General features: G+C 42.9%; 1 protein-coding gene across 1 annotated transcript; it reads left to right on the top strand.

The window, feature by feature from the left end:
- The first annotated feature begins 11,926 nt into the window (after positions 1–11,926).
- CDKN2AIPNL (CDKN2A interacting protein N-terminal like) lies at positions 11,927–18,753 on the top strand. Its single transcript, XM_027607176.2, has 3 exons — positions 11,927–12,223; positions 13,501–13,600; positions 17,622–18,753. The coding sequence occupies exons 1-3, from the start codon at positions 11,985–11,987 to the stop codon at positions 17,631–17,633; spliced, it is 351 nt and encodes a 116-aa protein (XP_027462977.1). The 5' UTR covers positions 11,927–11,984; the 3' UTR covers positions 17,634–18,753.
- The last annotated feature ends 609 nt before the right edge of the window (positions 18,754–19,362 follow it).

Genomic DNA, 19,362 nt, shown 5'->3' with positions numbered 1-19,362 from the left:
AGAGGAGAATGTGGGGCGCCTGGGTGGCTCAGTCAGTTAAGCGTCTGCCTTCAGCTCAGGTCATGATCCTGGGGTCCTCAGACTGAGCCCCACATTGAGCCCAGCATCAGGCTTCCCACTCAGCGGGGAGTCTGCTTCTCCGTCTCCCTCCATCCCTCCCCCCTGGTTGTGTCTCAACCCCCCCTCAAATAAATAAATAAAATCTTAAAAAAAAAAAAAAGAACGTTCCATTTCAGAAGGAACTCAGAAGCGTCTTGGCTCTGAATTGTCACACTCAACAAGGATTAACAACAAATCTGCCAACTACGCATTTGGTGAAAACATGATGCAACCTCCAAAGTGTTGTTAGGAGTTGCCGAAGATGAAAAAAAGCAGAAGAGCTGGTGAACAACCTTGAGGGAGGAAGGGACATACAGCCTCAGAGAGGTCAGAAATCTCCCGCAATCACTGCCTTTCAGAAGGGGAGGGTCCTACTCCAAAAGAGAACTACAAGCACAAGACCTAAATTGAACAACTCGAGGTTGCTGGGAACAGTTGGAAAGTCTTGGAAAGCACCAAAGGGGGAAGAGAAAAACTTTTAAAAGTACTCTTAGAAACAAAGCCTGTAAAAAATTCTGGGAGACAGATGGACAGAAGAGCTCTCCTCACCCAAACTCTGAAATCCAGAGGGGGTGACTTCCCACAGAAGCCACGTCAGGGGTCCATCACTGGGGTAACACGGAGAGCCCCCCTGGTCGCACCTCTCCACTCCTCCACCAGTTTTCTAGGGCAAAAATCACTACCACAAACAGCAGACCAACACCTGCAAGACACTCAAAGGGAGAAAAGTATGGACCAATAATTTCACCCACCAACCTGATCTTCAAGTATAAAGCTTAAAGACAAACGTCTTAAAACCTGTAAGAAATCAGGGAATATTATTTTTATGAGCCCTTTCTGAAGAACCTCCTAGAACTATAAAACAGCAGTCACAGCACCACTTGGTGAGCCTGATGAAATCAGGGTAAAAGGACCTTCCTTGAGCACTGAATGTATTTAACTGTAGAAATAAGAGTAAAACAAATATAGAGATCAGGGTGCAAATGTTATAGGCCTTAATAATGCAGAAATTTCTTATTATTAATAAAACACAGGAGAGAGAGAAAAAAGGAATAAGAATGAGCTTACTAATTGCCTCGAATCAATAGATTCAAAGGAGAGTATTTAAAATTTCCAAATCAAGTAGAAGCTTAAGCATATTTAATATAAACACTTAAGACTGATAATACTATTGACTGTATGAAGGACTGGATTACAAGATTATTTTTGTGTTCATAGTAGGGAATCAAGGGTATTTTACACAGGTAACTTCTAGAACAAAATTACAAACCTTCCTAAATATCAAAACTACATTAAGAAGAAAGGGAAATACAAAAATACATTATGGAAACACAACATAATGACAGAATTGAGAACAAATACATCTGTCATCTCAATAAATATAAATGAGTTTAACTCTTTTTTTAAAAAAGATTTTATTTATTTATTTGACAGCGAGAGAGGGAACACAAGCAGGGGGAGTGGGAGAGGGAGAAGCAGGCTTCCCGCTGAGCAGGGAGCCCTATGCGGGGCTCGATCCCAGGACCCTGGGATCATGACCTGAGCCAAAGGCAGATGCTTAACGACTGAGCCATCCAGGTGCCCCTTAACTCATTTTTTTAAACTGTTTTCAAAATGGAATTCAAAGTCCAATCCAACTCTAGAGTAGGTGGACGTCTAAGACAAAATGATCTAGAAAGGTTAATAATGAAAGGATGGGCAAAGAAAGGTGTACCAAAAAATTGCAAACATTAAACAGCTTAGTATCTGGCAACATAAAATTCAGGATCAAAAGCTTTAACCAAGATAAAGAGAAGGACTGTTTAATGCTAAAGACTACAATTCATCATGAAAATTTAAGCTATGAATATCTATGCACCAAATAATAGAGCAAGAACTTTCATATAATGGAAACTATAGAGATACAAGGAAATTTAGCCAGAGACACACTAATTATACAAGACTTTGATTTTTCCAATCCAAAACAAATCAAGTGGCCAAGATTAAATAATGATCTAGAAGTCCAAACAACATAATCCAAAAGGTAGGTGTTATTGATATGCATCTGTGCCCTAAGAATAGAGAACATACTTTCTTTTCAAGTGCTCTGGAATATTCATAAATACACACTTGCACATACACAAAACTTTATGTATTAGGCCACAAACCAAACTTCATTAAATTCCCACAGTAAAAAATAATACAGATAGCATCTTATAATACCAACACAACAAACATGGACATTTATAACATATTCAGAAAACAAACAGAAATTGTCCTTCTCTTTGGATACATATGGGAGGGTCTATATTAAATAACTCTACAATCAAAAGGAAAATATAAATTCAAAACTGCAGAATTTCTAGAAAGCAACAATAATGAACATACCATATAGAAGGATCTATGAGTTCATCTAAAGTAGTACTCAAAGAAAAATTCATTACCTTGAATAATTATATCAACACAAATGAAAGAAAAACAAATGGATTAAACTGGCTCAAAAGCTAGAAAAAGATTTTTTTTTAATTTAGCAGTCTATAGAGATCATTTTATTTTTTATTTATTTATTTTAAGATTTTATTTATTTGAGAGAGACACAGCGAGAGAGGGAATACAAGCAGGGGGAGTGGGAGAGGGGGAAGCAGGCTTCCCACGGAACAGGGAGCCCGATGCGGGGCTCGATCCCAGGACCCTGGGATCATGACCTGAGCCGAAGGCAGACGCTCAACAACTGAGTCACCCAGGCGCCCCGAAAAAGATTTTTTTTTAAAGATTTTATTTATTTATTTGCCAGAGAGAGAGTGAGAGAGAGCACAAGCAGGGGGAGCGGCAGGCAGAGGGAGAAACAGGCTCCGATGCGGCACTTGAACCCAGGACCCTGGGATCATGACCTGAGCCGAAGGCAGACACTTAACGACTGAGCCACCCAGGCGCCCCCCTAAATAAAATTTTAGCAAGTAGAATCCAAAAGCACATTGGAGGGGTGCCTGGGTGGCTCAGTCATTGGGCATCTGCCTTCAGCTCAGGTCGTGATCCCAGGATCCTGGGATCAAGTCCCGAATCGGGCTCCCTGCTCGGCGGGAAGCCTGCTTCTCCCTCTCCCACTCCCCCTGCTTGTGTTCCCTTTCTCTCTGTTTCTCTCTCTGTCAAATAAATAAATAAGATCTTAAAAAAGAAAAAAAAAAGCACATTGGAAGAATAATAAATTCTGACCAAATGGAGTTTATTCTAGAAATGGAAATGAAGTTCAATATTAGAAAATCTACTAATATAAATCATCATAAATCATCATATTAATAGTTCTAAATATAAAATTATATGATTGTGTTTATAGGTACTGAAAATGGATTTGAAAAATTAAATACATATTCTTTTTTTTTTTAATAAAGGTTTTATTTATCTGACAGAGAGAGACACAACAAGAGAGGGAACATAAGCAGGGGGAGGGGGAGAGGGAGAAGCAGACTTCCCACTGGGCAAGGAGTCTGATGCGGGGCTCGATCCCAGGACCCTGGGATCATGACCTCAGCCGAAGGCAGACCCTTAAAAACTGAGCCACCCAGGCGCCCCTAAATATTTATTCTTGATTAAAAACAGGACACTCAGCGAAATGGGAATCAATGGATATTTCCTTAAAATGAAAAAGTATGTTTTTTTTTTCACAACAGAAAAGCAACAATTTACTTAACAGAGACTCAGATATTTAGGATATGTTAGATGTAGTAACCAATGCAAAGTAGACACAAGAAATAAATTTGTGGTAAAATAAAATGAAGAGAGCTCAGTATAGAACCTACTTTTCCCTCTCCCACTCCCCCTGCTTGTGTGCATGCGCAGGCACGCTCTCTCTCTCTCTCTGTCAAATAAATAAAATCTTAAAAAAGAAACCGAATAGAAACATTTTAGATCATTTTCTGGAGTATCTTCTAGAATTCTCTTAAGGTTTTCAGGGCCATAATCAATAGAACTGTTGAGGAAATTTCTAGAAGATAATCTGAGGAGAAGGAGGAAAGAAGAGGAGCAGAGGGAGGAGGAAGAGGAAGAAGGTGATGAAAGAAGAGGAAAAGAGAGAAGTGTGGTGGCTTTAAAATAAATTCACAAATTCTTTGACACTCCATTCAAAAGATGGAACCTGGGGTGCCTGGGTGGCTCAGTCGTTAAGCATCTGCCTTCAGCTCAGGTCGTGATCCCAGGGTCCTGGGATCGAGTCCCGCATCGGGCTCCCTCTCTCTCTCTTTCCATCAAAATAAATAGATAAAATGTTTGTTTAAAAAAAAAAAACAAAAACAAAAGATGGAGCCTAATTCTCTTGCCTCAATTGTGTACTGAGCTTAGTGACTTACTTCTAATGAACAGAGTAAGTTACAAGTGATGGTATGTGACCTATGAGTCCATGTTATAAAAAATATTGAGGCTTCTGCCCTGCTCTTTCTTGGTACACTCACTCTGAAGAGAGACCCCTGCCCCGTGAGGGAGGACACACAAGCAGCCCTGTGGACAGGTCCATGTAGTGAGCACCAAGATCTGTAGCAAATAGCCATCTAAGGGGTGGCTCCTCTAGCCCTAACAAGGCTTCACATAAATGATGCTTCAGCTAACAAATGTATTGAAACACCATCAGAGACCTTGAGCCAGAACGATACTTAGCTCAAGAACTAAGCCACTCCTGAATTCCTGTTGTTGTTTTTATTTTTTATTATTTTTATTTTTTACTTTTTTAAAGATTTTATTTATCTATTTGACAGAGAGAGAGCACAAGCAGCAGGAGTGGGCGGAGCAGGCTCCCCGCTGAGCAGAGAGCCCAATGGGGGGCTCAATCCCAGGACCTTGGGACCATGACCCAAGCCAAAGGCAGACACCTAACTGATCAGGCCACCCAGGCGCTCCTGTTGTTGTTTTTTAAAATTATTTATGTATTTATTTGAGAGAGAGAGAGAGTGTGTGTGTGTGTGTGTGTGCCTACACGTGTGCATGAGAGGGGCAGGGGTGGGCAGAGGGAGAGGGAGAGAGAAACTTAAGCAGACTCCTTGCTGAGTGCAGAGCCCGATGAGGGGCTTGACCTCACGACCCTGAGATCACCACCTGAGCCTAAACCAAGAGTCTGACGCTTAACCAAATGCACCAAGTGCGGGTGCCCCCTGAATTCCTGTTTTAGACAGATTGTTAGATAATAAATGTTTATTTTTTTTAAGTCATTAGGTTTTGGAGAAACTTGTTATGCAGCCATATAAGTAATACGGAGGGCAAAATAACGTCATTTTCAGATTGACAAAAAGTGAGCTTGTCACCAGCAGGTTTTTACTAAGGGAAATACTAACAAAATTTTTCAGTTAGAAGAAAAATGATACCACATGGAAGGTAAGAGATAGAGAAGGATGAAGAACAAATGAAGTAGTAAATATGTATATTAATCTAATGTTTCATTGGGTTTTAAAATACACAAGACCTAAATAAATGGGGAGATATACCATGTTTATGGATTCCAAGATTCAATATTATTAAAGATATTAATTTTCCCTAAATCAATCTATAGATTCCCCAATTAAAAACCCAGCAGCCTGTTTTTCTAGAAATTGACAAGCTAATCCTCAAATCTGTATTAAAAAGCAATAGACTAAAATAGCCAAAAGGGGCTCCTGGCTGGCTCAGTCAGAAGAGATGTGACTCAGGGCGCCTGGGTGGCTCAGTTGTTAAGCGTCTGCCTTCGGCTCAGGTCATGATCCCAGGGTCCTGGGATGGAGCCCCGCATCAGGCTCCCTGCTCCGCGGAAAGCCTGCTTCTCCCTCTCCCACTCTCCCTGCTTGTGTTCCCCCTCTCGCTGTGTCTCTCTCTGTCAAATAAATAAAATCTTAAAAAAAAGAAAAAAAGAGCATGTGACTCTTGATCTCAGGGTTGTGAGTTCAAGCCCTATGTTGGGTGTAGAGATTACTTAAATAAATAAATAAATGAATATATATATATATATATATATATATATATATATAAATTTAAATATATATATTATATAAATATATATAAAGAAATAAAATAGCCAAAACAATTTTGGAAAAGAACACTGTTGGAGGACTGAAACAATTTGATCTTAAGACTTATTATAGGGCGCCTGGGTGGCTCAGTTGGTTAAGCAACTGCCTTCGGCTCGGGTCATGATCCTGGAGTCCCGGGATCGAGTCCCACATCGGGCTCCCTGCTCGGCAGGGAGTCTGCTTCTCCCTCTGACCCTCTTCCCTCTCAGGCTCTCTATCTCTCATTCTCTCTCTCTCAAATAAAAAAATAAAATCTTTAAAAAAAAAAAAAAAGACTTATTATAAAGTTACAGCTCAGGTTGGCACGTTATTACCCATGAGCAAAATCTAGCCTGCAGCCTGTTTTTGTAAAGCCCACAAGATACAAATGTTTTTTACATTTTTAAATAGTTGAAAAAAGAAACAAAGAAAAATATGCAACAGGAATTATATGTAGCCCACCCTTTACAGAAAAAGTTTGCTAACTCCTGAGTCACCCTTATCAAGACAGTATAGTATTGGTAATAAGATAGACTCATAGATCAATGACACAGAATAGAGTCCAGAAATAGACACACACAAATATGGTCAACTGATTTTTGACAAGGATATTAAGGTAATTGAATGGGAAAAAGATAGTCTTTTCAACAAATTGTACTGGACCAATTAGATGACCATATGCAAAAAAAAAAAAAAAAAGAATCTCAACTTTTGTTGGAAGACAATTCTCATAATTCTCAGTGGGTCTCTCATGCATCTGCACATCTTAAGAGTTAGACACTAACTGCCCTTTTGTTGCAGACTGTCTTTTTAAGGATGTTTGTCCATAAGACAGCTTAGAGATAGTGTCCACCTTCAGAGTAAAGGGCAGGTTTGTTTACTGTCCAGATTAAAAAGGTTATGTATTGTTCTGGGCCGAAGGTTGGGCAGGTCTGCTTGCAGTCCTTTATAAAAAGACTGCTGTTCCCTAAGCTTAGTGTTCCTCAGCCGTGATACAAACCCACTGGGTGTACCATTTGTACTTCATCCACCTGACCCTTTGGCATAGCTTCTGTGGAACTTGTGGACAAGGGGAACCAACATAAACCTGAAGCCCGTGCTGCTCCCTGTTCTGTGGGTCATAAAGGTCTTTGACTATATGTAGGAGGCTTATGTCTTTTACCAGCAGCCATTGAAACTGTGGCACGGTAACTTGTTAGCTTGCAAGTAGGGTGAGATCTAGTATCCTTTATCCTTCTTGACAACCCATACCTTGCATCATATACAAAAATTAACTTGAAATGAATCATATATCTAAATGTAAAACCTAAAACTTCCAGAAGAAAACAGAAAATGTTCATGTCATTGGGTTAGGCAAAGGTTTCTTAGACCAAAAAGCGTAACTCAGAAGAAATAAATTTGTATTTCATCAAAATTTAAAACTTTTGCTCTTCAAAAGACAGGATTTTTAGGGCAGCAAACTATTCTGTATGTTACTATAATGGTGGATACATGTCCTTACACATTCATCAAAATCCACAGAACGTACAACTCTAAGAGTAAACCCTAATGTAAACTATAGACTTTGGATGATAATGATGTGTCAATGGCACAAATGTCCCATTCTGGTGCTAGATATTGATAGTTGGAGGGAGAGGAGGGACGGGGGAGATGGAAATTGCACTTTCTGCTCAATTTTGCTGCAAACCTAAAACTGCTCTCGAGTGCCTGGGTGGCTCGTCGTTAAGTGTCTGCCTTGGGCTCAGGTCATGATTCCACCATCCTGGAATCGAGCCCCACATCGGGCTCCCTGCTCAGAGGGAAGCCTGCTTCTCCCTCTCCCGCTCCCCCAGCTTGTGTTCCCTCTCTCGCTGTGTCTCTCTCTGTCAAATAAATAAATCTTAAAAAAATAAAAAATAAAACTGCTCTCAAAAATAATGTGTTTTTTGTCTCTTAATGGCAAGGTATCTAAATAGACATTTCTCCAAAGAAGATAGACAAATGGTCAATAACCACATGAAAGTTGCTCAATATCATTAGTTCTTAGGGAGATACAAAACCACAATGAGATATAACTCTGTACCTGCTAAAATGAGTATAACAAAAAAAAAAAAAAAAGGGAAAATAGTAATTGGCGGCAGGGATGTGGAGAAACTGGAACCCTCATACATTAGTGGTGAGTGTTTAGAATGGGGCAGACACTGTGGCAAATAATCTGCCAGGTCTTCAAAGAGTTAAACATAGACCCAGCAATCCAGTATATATCCAAGACAATTGAAAACGGATGTCACACAAAAACGTGAACATGAATGTTCACAGAAGCATTATTCATAAGAGCCAAAATGTAGAAACAACCCAGATGTCCATCAAATGGTGAAGGGATAAACAGAATGAGGCATATCCATATAATGGAGTGTTTTTCTTTCTTTCTTTTTTTTAAGATTTTATTTATTTATTTGACAGAAAGAGACAGCGAGAGACAGAACACAAGCAGGGGGAGTGGGAGAGGGAGAAGCAGGCTTCCTGCCGAGCAAGGAGCCCGATGCAGGGCTCGACCCCAGGACCCTGGGATCATGGCCTGAGGCGAAGGCAGACGCTTAACGACTGAGCCACCCAGGCGCCCATATAATGGAGTGTTTTTCAACCACAAAAAGGAATGAAGAACTGACACAACGTACAACATGGATGAACCTTGAAAACATGATATAAGTGAAAGAGGTAGACACAAAAGACCACATACTATATGATTCCATTTATGTTACACGTGCAGAATAGGAAACCCATAGAGACAAAAAGATTAGTGGTTGCAAGGTGCTGGAGGGAATGGGAAGTAACTGCTAAAGGGTATGGGGTTTCTTTTGGGGGTGATGAAATGTTCTATATTCAGCTTGTGTTGATAGTTGCACAAATCTGTGACTATACTAAAACCATTGAATTATATACTTTTTTTAAAAAAAGATTTTATTTATTTATTTGACAGAGAGAGATACAGGGAGAGAGGGAACACAAGCAAGGGGAGTGGGAGAGGGAGAAGCAGGCTTCCCGCCGAGCAGGGAGCCCGATGCGGGGCTCGATCCCAGGACCCTGGGATCATGACCTGAGCCGAAGGCAGACGCTTAACGACTCAGCCACCCAGGCACCCCTGAATTATATACTTTATTTTTTTAAAAGATTTTATTTATTTACTTGAGAGAGAGAGAGAATGAGAGAGAGAGAGAGAGAGAGCAGATGAGAAGGGGAAGGGTCAGAAGGAGAAGCTGACTCCCTGCTGAGCATGGAGTCTATGCGGGACTCGACCCAGGGACTCCAGGATCATGACCTGGGCCCAAGGCAGTCGCTTAACCAACTGAGCCACCCAGGTACCTGAATTATATATTTTAAATGGGTGAATTTATGGTATGTGAATTATATCCCAATAAAGATTACAAAAAAAAAAAAAGATAAGGTGGGGGCACCTAGGTGGATCAATTGGTTAAGCACTGCCTTCGGCTCAGGTCATGATTCTGGGGTCCTGGGATAGAGCCCTGCATCAGGTTCCCTGCTTGGTGGGAAGCCTGCTTCTTCCTCTCCCTCTGCCTGCTACTCCCGCTGCTTGTGTTCTCCCCCTCTGTCAAATAAATAAAGTCTTAAAAAAAAAAAAAAAAGAGGGGCACCTGGGTGGCTCAGTCAGTTAAGCCTCTAACTCTTGATTTTGGCTCAGGTCATGATCTCAGGGTCATGAAATTGAGGCCCATGTGAGGCTTCATGCTCAGTGGGGAGTCTGCTTGAGATTCTCTCTCTCCCTCTCCTTCTGCCCCTCCCCTGCTCGCTCGTGCTCTTTCTCTAAAATAAATAAACAAATCTTAAAAAAAAAAGATGAGGTAGGAAAATTGATTCTTGTTTATATAAGTACTCCATTCTAAGGAAATATGAATCATAAAAACAAATTAGAAATAATAACCTGGACAAGAATTGGACTTGCCACAGGGTCCTGTAAAATGTTAATACTAACATTTTTAGACAGCTTCACATTTTGAAAGAATAATGTAACAATATCATATTATTTTTAATAATACCTATTTGTGCACTTTTGGGTTCTTATACCTTGCATGCATGTTTGAATATATTTGTATGTAGGTATATAATCTCGTTGCTGGATGACCCCTAGTTTTTTCCCACCCCATTGGCCGAGTTAGCTGTGTAGCTACAGCTGCTGATAACAAAGCCTGGGTTCCTATTTCGGGGCCAGCTTCTCAACTGTACAGCACGTGACCAAGAATTTGGTTCAGAGAAGCCTCATCAATGCTTTTCAAAGTTTGGTCAGTGGCAGATGGAATACTCGGAACCTTGATTCTGGGCATCCAGTGATAGGCCCGGGAATCGCTATTTCAACAAGTCCCTCAGGGAGTGTGATCTGCACTCAATTTTGAGAGCCCCAGCTGTGGGCACCTATTCCTGATTGCTGTGGAGAAGCTGTGACTGTTCACATTCTCCTTGCTTGCCAGGGTGAGAGTGGCATGCCTCCTTACTGTTAACCATAATGGGACTTCACTGAGCCTGGTGCTGGGTCTGCAGGCACAGTCTTCTCATTATACTGCCTGATATTTCCATTTTGGATGGGGTTTCTGCCTGCTGGGGTCCTGACATCCCATCAGAAGCTGCAGAAACAGCAGACAGCACAGTTGGCTCTGTCCCTGGATCCTATTCACAATATACTACACTGGAGACCTGGATCATGGACTCTAGGCCAGGCTCTATACCTCTCCCCACAAGTGATGAAAGATGAAGGGGCATCATCTTAGGTCAATAATCTCTCAAGGCTGATGGCGGCTCAAGTGATTTCCCAAGTACTATACTTGAATGCTTCCAGGGATGGGAAATTCACCACTTACAAGTAAGCTCTTCTCTCAGTGGATCTGCTCCCTGTCCCTTGAATGGACAGCAGAGTTATGCCAGTCTCACTTGCTCATCTCATGTGGACACATCTATTCTGGCTCCTTCCAACATCTTTTGGAAACAGGGGTGTCACTGCTCTGGTTAAAATCCTTCAGACACTCGCATTCTTCTTAGGATCTAGACCACAGTCCCTACCATGGCCTACTATTCTTGCTGATCTTTGCAGCCTCATCTCCTCCACTCTAGGACCCTGTCCCACAGATCTTGGGTTCTCTTACCAGGCCAGGCTGTGTCTTGCCATGGCCTATGTCTCTTTACGTGGTTAACTCCTATTCATCCCTCGGCTCTCCAGCATCATTTCCCTGATCTCCAAGTCTGGATCAGGTCCCTTGCTTGTTCACGCTCCTAACACTCTGGGCCTCTCATTAACATCTGCCAACGCTGAAATTTTTCACTCAAGCAATTCTTTCACCAATGTTTGCCTCCCCCAGTAGACGGCAAAGTTCATTAGTCCAGGGATCTGAATTGGCTCTCTTGCATCCCCAGCATCTAGCAAAAAGCCTGGCAGGTATTTAATTGGACGGATGGCTAGCTCCAGGAAGGCGGGCCACAACTGGGAATTAATCAAAGACAGACTCGGAGCAGCTACACATATAAAGCCCTCAGAACTGAGGGCATCCGTGTGCGGCCAGGCGCCCGGGGAGCCCCCAGGGCAAGGACACAGCACAGCTCTGGCTGGCACCCAGCCGCCGAATAGGAGAGGGGCACTCCGTCTTTGTGCTTGGGGGCCTCAGTTTCCCTACCGGTTCCCCGCGGGGTCGACTGAGAACGGCCTCAGCGGCCCCCATGTAGACGCATGCCAGGCGCAGCAGGCTGTGGAGGTCTGAGGGGCCCGAGCGAGTGAGGCCGCCGCTCCCGGCGAGGGCGCTCCAGGTCGGTCCTCCGGAGCAGTCGCGCGCCGCAGGGGCCCCTCTAGCCGCCAAGACGTGGCGCGATGCGAGTCGGGAAGGCGGCGGGCGGGTGCGGCCCTAGGCGGCGGAGGGCGCCATGGTGGGTGGCGAGGCGGCCGCCGCGGTGGAGGAGCTAGTTTCGGGGGTGCGGCAGGCCGCCGACTTCGCGGAGCAGTTCCGCTCCTACTCGGAGAGCGAGAAGCAATGGAAGGCTCGCATGGAATTCATTCTGCGCCACTTGCCCGACTACCGCGACCCGCCCGATGGCGGTGGCCGCCTGGACCAGCTGCTGTCCCTCTCCATGGTGTGGGCCAACCACCTCTTCCTGGGTTGCAGGTGCGGACCCCTGCGGGCTGGCTGACCCTGTCCCCTGCCTTCAGACCCGCAGCCCTCCCCTAGGGCCGACCCCTGCCCAGTGCTGACCCCGCCCCCAACCTCCCGCCGCACTGGCCTGGCCTATGGCTGATTCCCACGCTAGCCAGCTCCTTGGAAAGACGTTTAACCTCTCAGAGCCTCAATTTCCTCATTTGGAAAATGAGTTGTGATGACTACAATATTAAAGAGCAAAAAACCAAAAAAACACCTAGCACAGGCTGCTATTTAGCAAGAGCTCAATCTATGGTGGGCGCTAAAATGCCATTGTCATCTGTATTAATACTGTTAGTTTAAACCATCGCCTTTGCGGAGTACATTGTGTCTTGGCTCCTTCCACCCACATGGCAAACGTGCAGACACAGAAACTGAGATCCCCATTTTACATATGAAAGAGCTGAGAGAGGGCCATATGTCTTCTGGCAGGATTGTGGATTTTACCATTTATGGCAGGATGTGATCTGTGGCCTTTGGCTTTTTCTCCCCACTCCCCAGTCTGATGGACTGTTTTGCCTCTCTGCCTTTCCTGTTAGGAAAATAACAGATGACTTCAAGGGGCTGTTGTTGAAGTGCTCGAAAAGGCACCCCTTTTACCCCCTCAGTGAAGAAGGTGTCAAATCTTGAAGGTCCCACATCCTTTTATTTTAGTGTCTTGAAATTGTGCTAGGATAGTAAGATGACTTGTCTTAGTCCTGGTTTCTGTGCCCGTTTTGGCTCTCTGACTCTTGTCACAGGCTTCCGCCAGCCCTTAGCCACTTGGTTTGTTGGGGTTGTTAGAACAGGATTTGGAGGAGCAGTGCCAAAGGCTTTTCGTCTGTTTTCTGGGTGCCCCTGAGAAATCCTGGCTAATGGGCTCCAAGACTAGGAAAATATCAGAAAATTGGAAAAATGAACAAATGATGTTATTTACATTAGACCAACATTCCATGTATTTAAAAAATAAAACATTTTGGTCCTCATACTGTATCCACGAATATGTACTGCCATATGTACAGTGTCTCTATTTTTGTAAATCTTTTTTGTTTTGTAAATCTTGAAACGCCTGCTCTATTGGCATTCCTACAGTCGCTTCTGAATCTACAAGCCAGAAGAACGGTTTCCTAACCTGCTGCTGAGCATGTGTCCATTTCCCCTGTAGTATCACATGAGAATGCTGAGTTGGGCTACTTGTAATTTCTCATTAACCCATAGTGACAAGTAATTTCTCCATGGTTTTTATCTTACTTCTTTTTATTGTGCAGTTACAACAAAGACCTTTTAGACAAAGTGATGGAAATGGCTGATGGGATTGAAGTGGAAGACCTACCACAGTTTACTACCAGGAGTGAATTAATGAAAAAGGTAAACAGGATTTCTAAGTGCATTTGAAATGGTATAGCATTAATGGCCCCTGCTTTTATGTTGATGCGTTAGAGTCTATTGTTTACTTCTCAAGGATCTAAGCCCTTTCATTAAAAAAATTTTTTTTAAGATTTTTTTTTTTTTAATTTGTTTATTTGACAGAGCGAGTGAGAGAGGGAACACAAGCAGGGGGAGTGGGAGGGGGAAAAGCAGGCTCCCTGCCGAGCAGGGAGCCAGTCTCAGGACTCGATCCCAGGATTCTGGGACCATGACCCGAGCTGAAGTCAGACCCCCAACGACCGAGCCACCCAGGCGCCCTTCATTGTAAGCCCTTACCTCATCCTTGTTGGGTTTTGTTTTGGGAGGCAGGGCATATAAAGAGGTTCCCTTCTTTGTGGGTATCAAGGAACTAATCAAAACCTCTGCTTCCCATAAAGTACTTCAGTCTGAAAGCACACCCCACTTGATTTCAAATAGTTTTGCTAAAAAAAAAATACTCTTTTAAAATCTGAATCTGGGGTCAGAAATTGGAAGTTTGTGACTTTTTGGATTGTCTCATGTAATACTTTAAAAAAAAATCTCTGGGCAGTTCATCAGTGTCCCATAGTGGTGTGGTTCCTGGGGCTCAGTCATGGGGCAGCTAGATAGTTGCTGGCTGCCTGAGTGCACCCTAGGCAGGAGTAGAATCAGCTTTTACTTCCTAACTGCGTGTGGAAGATTCTTTCCTTGCTTTTTACTCCCAAGAGGTATTTCGTCGTCCTTAAAACTTTTTTCAAGTCAATTTTGTTATACTTGTCTTTTTTTTTTTAAAGTTTTATTTATTAGAGAGAGAGAACGAGCAAGAGGGAGGGGCAAAGGGCGAGGGAGAAGCAGGGAGCCCAATGCAGAGCTCGATCCCGGGACCCTGAGATCATGACCTGAACTGAAGGCAGATGCTTAGCCAACTGAGCCACCCAGGTGCCCCTATACTTCTCTGTCTTATATGTAGTCATAGTCTTATGGACTATTAGAGATCAGAACCCTTCATGGTGTTTGGGTCACAGACCAAGGGAAACTAAGGAGCTTTTGTAATTGATAAGCATGTCCATAGACCAGTGTGAAGAAATACATGTGTGTGTTGGGCCAGGGTGTTTCTCTAATCTGTTAATACTGTGAAGGGGTCTTGAACCTCCACAGTATAGGAGTCCTCTGCCCTGGGATGTTCATTTCTGACACTGTCATTGCCCAGTGTCAGCCTCCAGAGAAGAGTCCTCAGGCACAAACCTGGTATCCCTGAAAGCAGCTCTGCCATCAGACTAGTCATACTCACCTAGCTACCTGGAAGAAGCCTGCAGGGAGCCTCTACTTCTAGAGCACTTTCGGATTATGTGTGTTTCGGCTTCCTTCAAATAAAACTTAAGTTTTCTTAGTAGCCAAGTTTTAGACTATTGATACCACTGAAAATGAAACTCAGTTATCCTGAGAAGTAGGATCCTTAAAGTGTATGTAGAGTTTTGCCAGTTCTTAAGACTTCTAGATACTTCGATTCTTAGAAGGAATCTTCTGATGTGTGTGCTATGACAGACTTGGGTGGTGTTGAAGGCTGTTCCTTCTCTATTGAAGGCCACCCTGGGAAGCCACTGGAAAGAGTCATGGGGACTTCCCAGCAGTTCTTTTGTCTCTTGCCTGAAGTTTTTGCGTGTAATAGAGGCTGGCAAACATTAAGCAACATTGCTAGGCCACATACCCCCCCAAAAAACAAAACAAACAACCCCTTGATACTGAGCCATGCACCTGAAAGTGTCGTAGTTCTGCCTAGAATAGATCCTGAGCTCTAAAATTAGAGTTTAGGTGGGTTTTAAAGCTAGCTAGCAAGTAGAAATGAATCACCTGGCATTGTTGGCATCTTGAGACTGGACAGTGAAGGTAACTTAGGACATAATTTCTTTAGAGTAAGATTTAAGGGGCACCTGGCTGGCTCAGTCGGTTAAGCATCCGCCTTTGGCTCAAGTCATGATCTCAGGGTCCTGGGATTGAGCCCCGTATCAGGCTCCCTGCTCAGTGGGGAGTCTGCTTTTCTCTCCCCCTGTATCCCTCCCCGTGCTCATTCTCTCTCTCTCTCAAATAAATAAATAAAATCTTTTAAAAATAAAGTAAGATTTAAAAAAATTATATACTGCAGTTTTGAGACAGATACATCTCTGTGGTGTATCCAACTTATTATTTTGGTCTGAGAAAAGAAATGAGCATTGTTCTCTGACAGGTGGTATTTATCACACAGTTGCAGTGTATGATTTTTCTTCGGATTCAAATACAGATATACTGAGCAAACAATCTCAGTTATCTAACAGTCATCCCTAGGCAGCTACTAGCAGCCTTTGTGGCAGACTAGCTTTATCCATTAGCGAGCAGTAATTCACAAAGGGCAGCAGCTCACTCAGGAAGGTGTCATTACTAGCACTGTCAGAGGTAATATTTCCAAGCCATTGTCTTAAGGAGAAAGAGGAGTGATTAGCTAGGAAGCTATCATTATTGGCTCACAGAAAGAATTTGTCAACTTAATTTCTTGGCCCATTTTTCCTGAGGACATTTTTATCCAAGAAGGAAAATGGCAGTACAGAAGGTGACTGGATTTGAAATGTGAACGAGAAGGTAGGAAAACAAGCATACTTGCCTTTGAAGAAGTGCTTTTCTGTGCATTATGTCCAGTCTTGGCAAGCGCTAAGGTAATGGAAAAGCCACTCCTGTGGTGAAAGGAGATGTGATTTTAAAGCAGCAAGTATTTGGAAGTATTAAAACAAATTCAGCCTGTCAGACGAGTGGAGCTACCTTTTCCCCTTTATCCACTAGAAAGAGAAAAAGCCAGAAAAGCTGATTCTGACCCCCCAGGCCAGTCTGTTGCCCAGTGCTCAGGATGAGTAAATCACATGCCAACACCTTGTGTCAAAGACCATACTTGAAGCAGCCCGAGCTGTTGGCAGCTTCTCGGCTGCCGTAGTCTTGGTCTGTTCTTTGGGAAATTTGAAAGATGGCTTAGGGGATTTTATTTTCCTTTGGAGTAATGGTGGTTTCTTTGGTGATACTGCATTCTCCTAAAAGGGGAAAGACTTGTTATATTTTGCTTTTCCTGAGGAATTTTGCTTTTTCATTGCTCAAAAAGACTGGAGTGACAGGCTTAGCTAGGAAATAGGTCATACCTTGAAAACTCTGATTACTAAAAAGACTCTCAGATTGATTCACTTGCACTGCTAAATGTTAAGGAAATCCATTCAAATACAAGGTGACAGCCAAAATTTCTTCGCACCCAGCTTAAAAGTTGTCTAAAGCCAAGTTTAAATTTACCAAAGGTGCTAGAGAGCACCCAGGAAGAATATATCTGCTTCAGTTCGCCACTATTTGAAGATATGCATTTACAGTTTCTAATAGTGTGAAATCCAGAAATACATAACCTTCACATCTCCTAAATATCCTGAGTCAATGTGAAATCTTGTGAATTACTACCTGGATTCGACTGATTTTAATTTAGAAGAGTGTTGTGTGATTCTACTTTTAGAACCCTTCACTGAAGAGCATGCCATGAAGAAAGTTATATTTCAGGTGTTTCTGTTATCACTTTAAATTGTCAGCATTTATAGATCACAGGTGTCAAGACAAAAAAATTAGGCTCTAGGTTCCAAATAGATGGTATGTTCAATGTTTTGTTGAATTTTCTGTATGTAGTAAAATAATAATTTGAGTCTACTTTCCATCTAGGTAGATAAATATTGTATCACTGTTGTATTTTATTTTGTAAAAGATTTTATTTATTTGAGCGAGAGAGAGAAACAAGCGGGGGGAAAGGCAGAGGGAGAGGGAGAAGCAGACCCCCCACTGAGCTGGGAGCCCGATGTGGGACTCAGTCCTGGGACTTCAGCACCATGACTTTAGTGGAAGGCAGAAACTTAATTGACTGAGCCACCCAGGCACCCCTCATGCTGTATTTTAATTTATAAATTAGATTTGCTGGACTCATGGCTAAATAACCTTTTCTTTTTTTTCCCAGCATCAAAGCTGAGGCAGAAGATTCATCACATTTTCAACATCAGCTACAGGCTTAGGAAGGAGGCTGGGATGAGCGTGACATGGACCACAGCAGCTCTCTTAAGATTCCTGGTATTTCCAACATGTAGGAAAGAGGCAGTTGGCATGACAGTCTCATTCTTCCAGTAGCTATCATTGTAAAAGTGTGCATGGATATTTATGTATTTATAAATCATGCCCTTTTTTTTATTTTCACTTTTTGAATGTCAAACTTTTTGTTAAAGATGCCTATTTTTTTTTTTTTTTATGTTGTTGTAATAATTGCCGGTAGTGAATTTTACAATTTGGACTTTTCAATAATGTATTTTCAAGTCTGATTCTGTTTTATGGTTTTTTCCCCTCCCCGCACTGAGGCAAACCAACCCTTATTTGTTTTTTTAAGATTTTATTTATTTGAGAGAAAGAGAGCATGAGAAGTGGGGAGGGGCAGTGGGAGAGGGACAAGCAGACTCCCCGCTGAGCGGGGAGCCCGACTCGGGGCTCGATCCCAAGACCCTGAGATCATGACTCGAGCTGAAGGCATACATTTCACCGACTGAGCCACCTAGGCGCCATTATCTCCTTATTTCTTTCTGAAGTTTATGCCATCTTTATGGCCACTGCCACACACACTCATCTTTTTTAAGAGATGAGTGAGAATCAATTCATAGGCCTCAGGTACCTACCAGCTCATAGGAAGAGACGGCTTATGAAAAGGCATCTGGCCTTATTTTAAAACGGACACCAGATGCCACAGCTTGATCCAGGCAGCCTAGTTGATTTATAGATTTTCTAGAAGGTCTAGGCAGCTGAGTAAAGCCCACATTCTCTTTTTCTGCAGGGATCCTGAGGGTTTTGGTCTTCTAGACTTAAGGAATTGCTTTGCCCATAGCCCCTGAAGAAATACTTGTTTAATGCAATGCTGTTTTGCTCTGAAATTCTCATATTTTCCCCACTTAGTTAATATATCTGTTCTTTATCCCTCCCCTCTTCCACTCATTCATTCATTTAAAATTTTTTTTTAAAGATTTTATTTATGTATTTGACAGAGAGAGAGACAGTGAGAGAGGGAACACAAGCAGGGGGAGTGGGAGAGGGAGAAGCAGGCTTCCCGCGAAGCAGGGAGCCCGATGTGGGGCTCGATCCCAGAACCCTGGGACCATGACCTGAGCCAAAGGCAGATGCCTAACGACTGAGCCATCCAGGCGCCCCATAAAATTTTTTTTTTAAGATTTCATTTATTTGTTGTTAGAGCACAAGCAGGAGGAGCTGCAGGCAGAGGGAGAAGCAGGCTCCCTGCTGAGCGAGGAGCCCGATGTGGGACTTGATCCCAGAACCCTGGAATCATGACCTGAGCTGAAGGCAGATGCTTCGCTGACTGAACCACCCAGGCGCCCCTAAGATTTTATTTTTAAGTAATCTCTTCACCCAACTTAGGGCTCGAACTTATGATATTGAGATCAAGAGTTGCATGCACTACCAACTGAGCCAGCCTGGAGCCCTCTATTTCTTATTTAGTACTCACCATTAAGAACTTACCTCCAGGCATAAATATTGAGAGAGGGACTTCATTTGGGGTCAGCAGTATAACAGTCACAGCAGAATTCACTCATCACTGGGCTTGGTATTTGGGATAATGGTGAATAAGGCAGTGGACCCTGTCTTAGCTGAACCTACCAGTAAACCCAGGTAATTAAAAAAAAACAACCAGGAGTGCTGAAAAG

Source organism: Zalophus californianus, chromosome 5 (assembly GCF_009762305.2).
Source record: "Zalophus californianus isolate mZalCal1 chromosome 5, mZalCal1.pri.v2, whole genome shotgun sequence".
Lineage (NCBI taxonomy): Eukaryota > Metazoa > Chordata > Mammalia > Carnivora > Otariidae > Zalophus > Zalophus californianus.
Note: the sequence above shows the minus strand (reverse complement) of the source record. Positions and strands in the feature narration are given on the sequence as shown.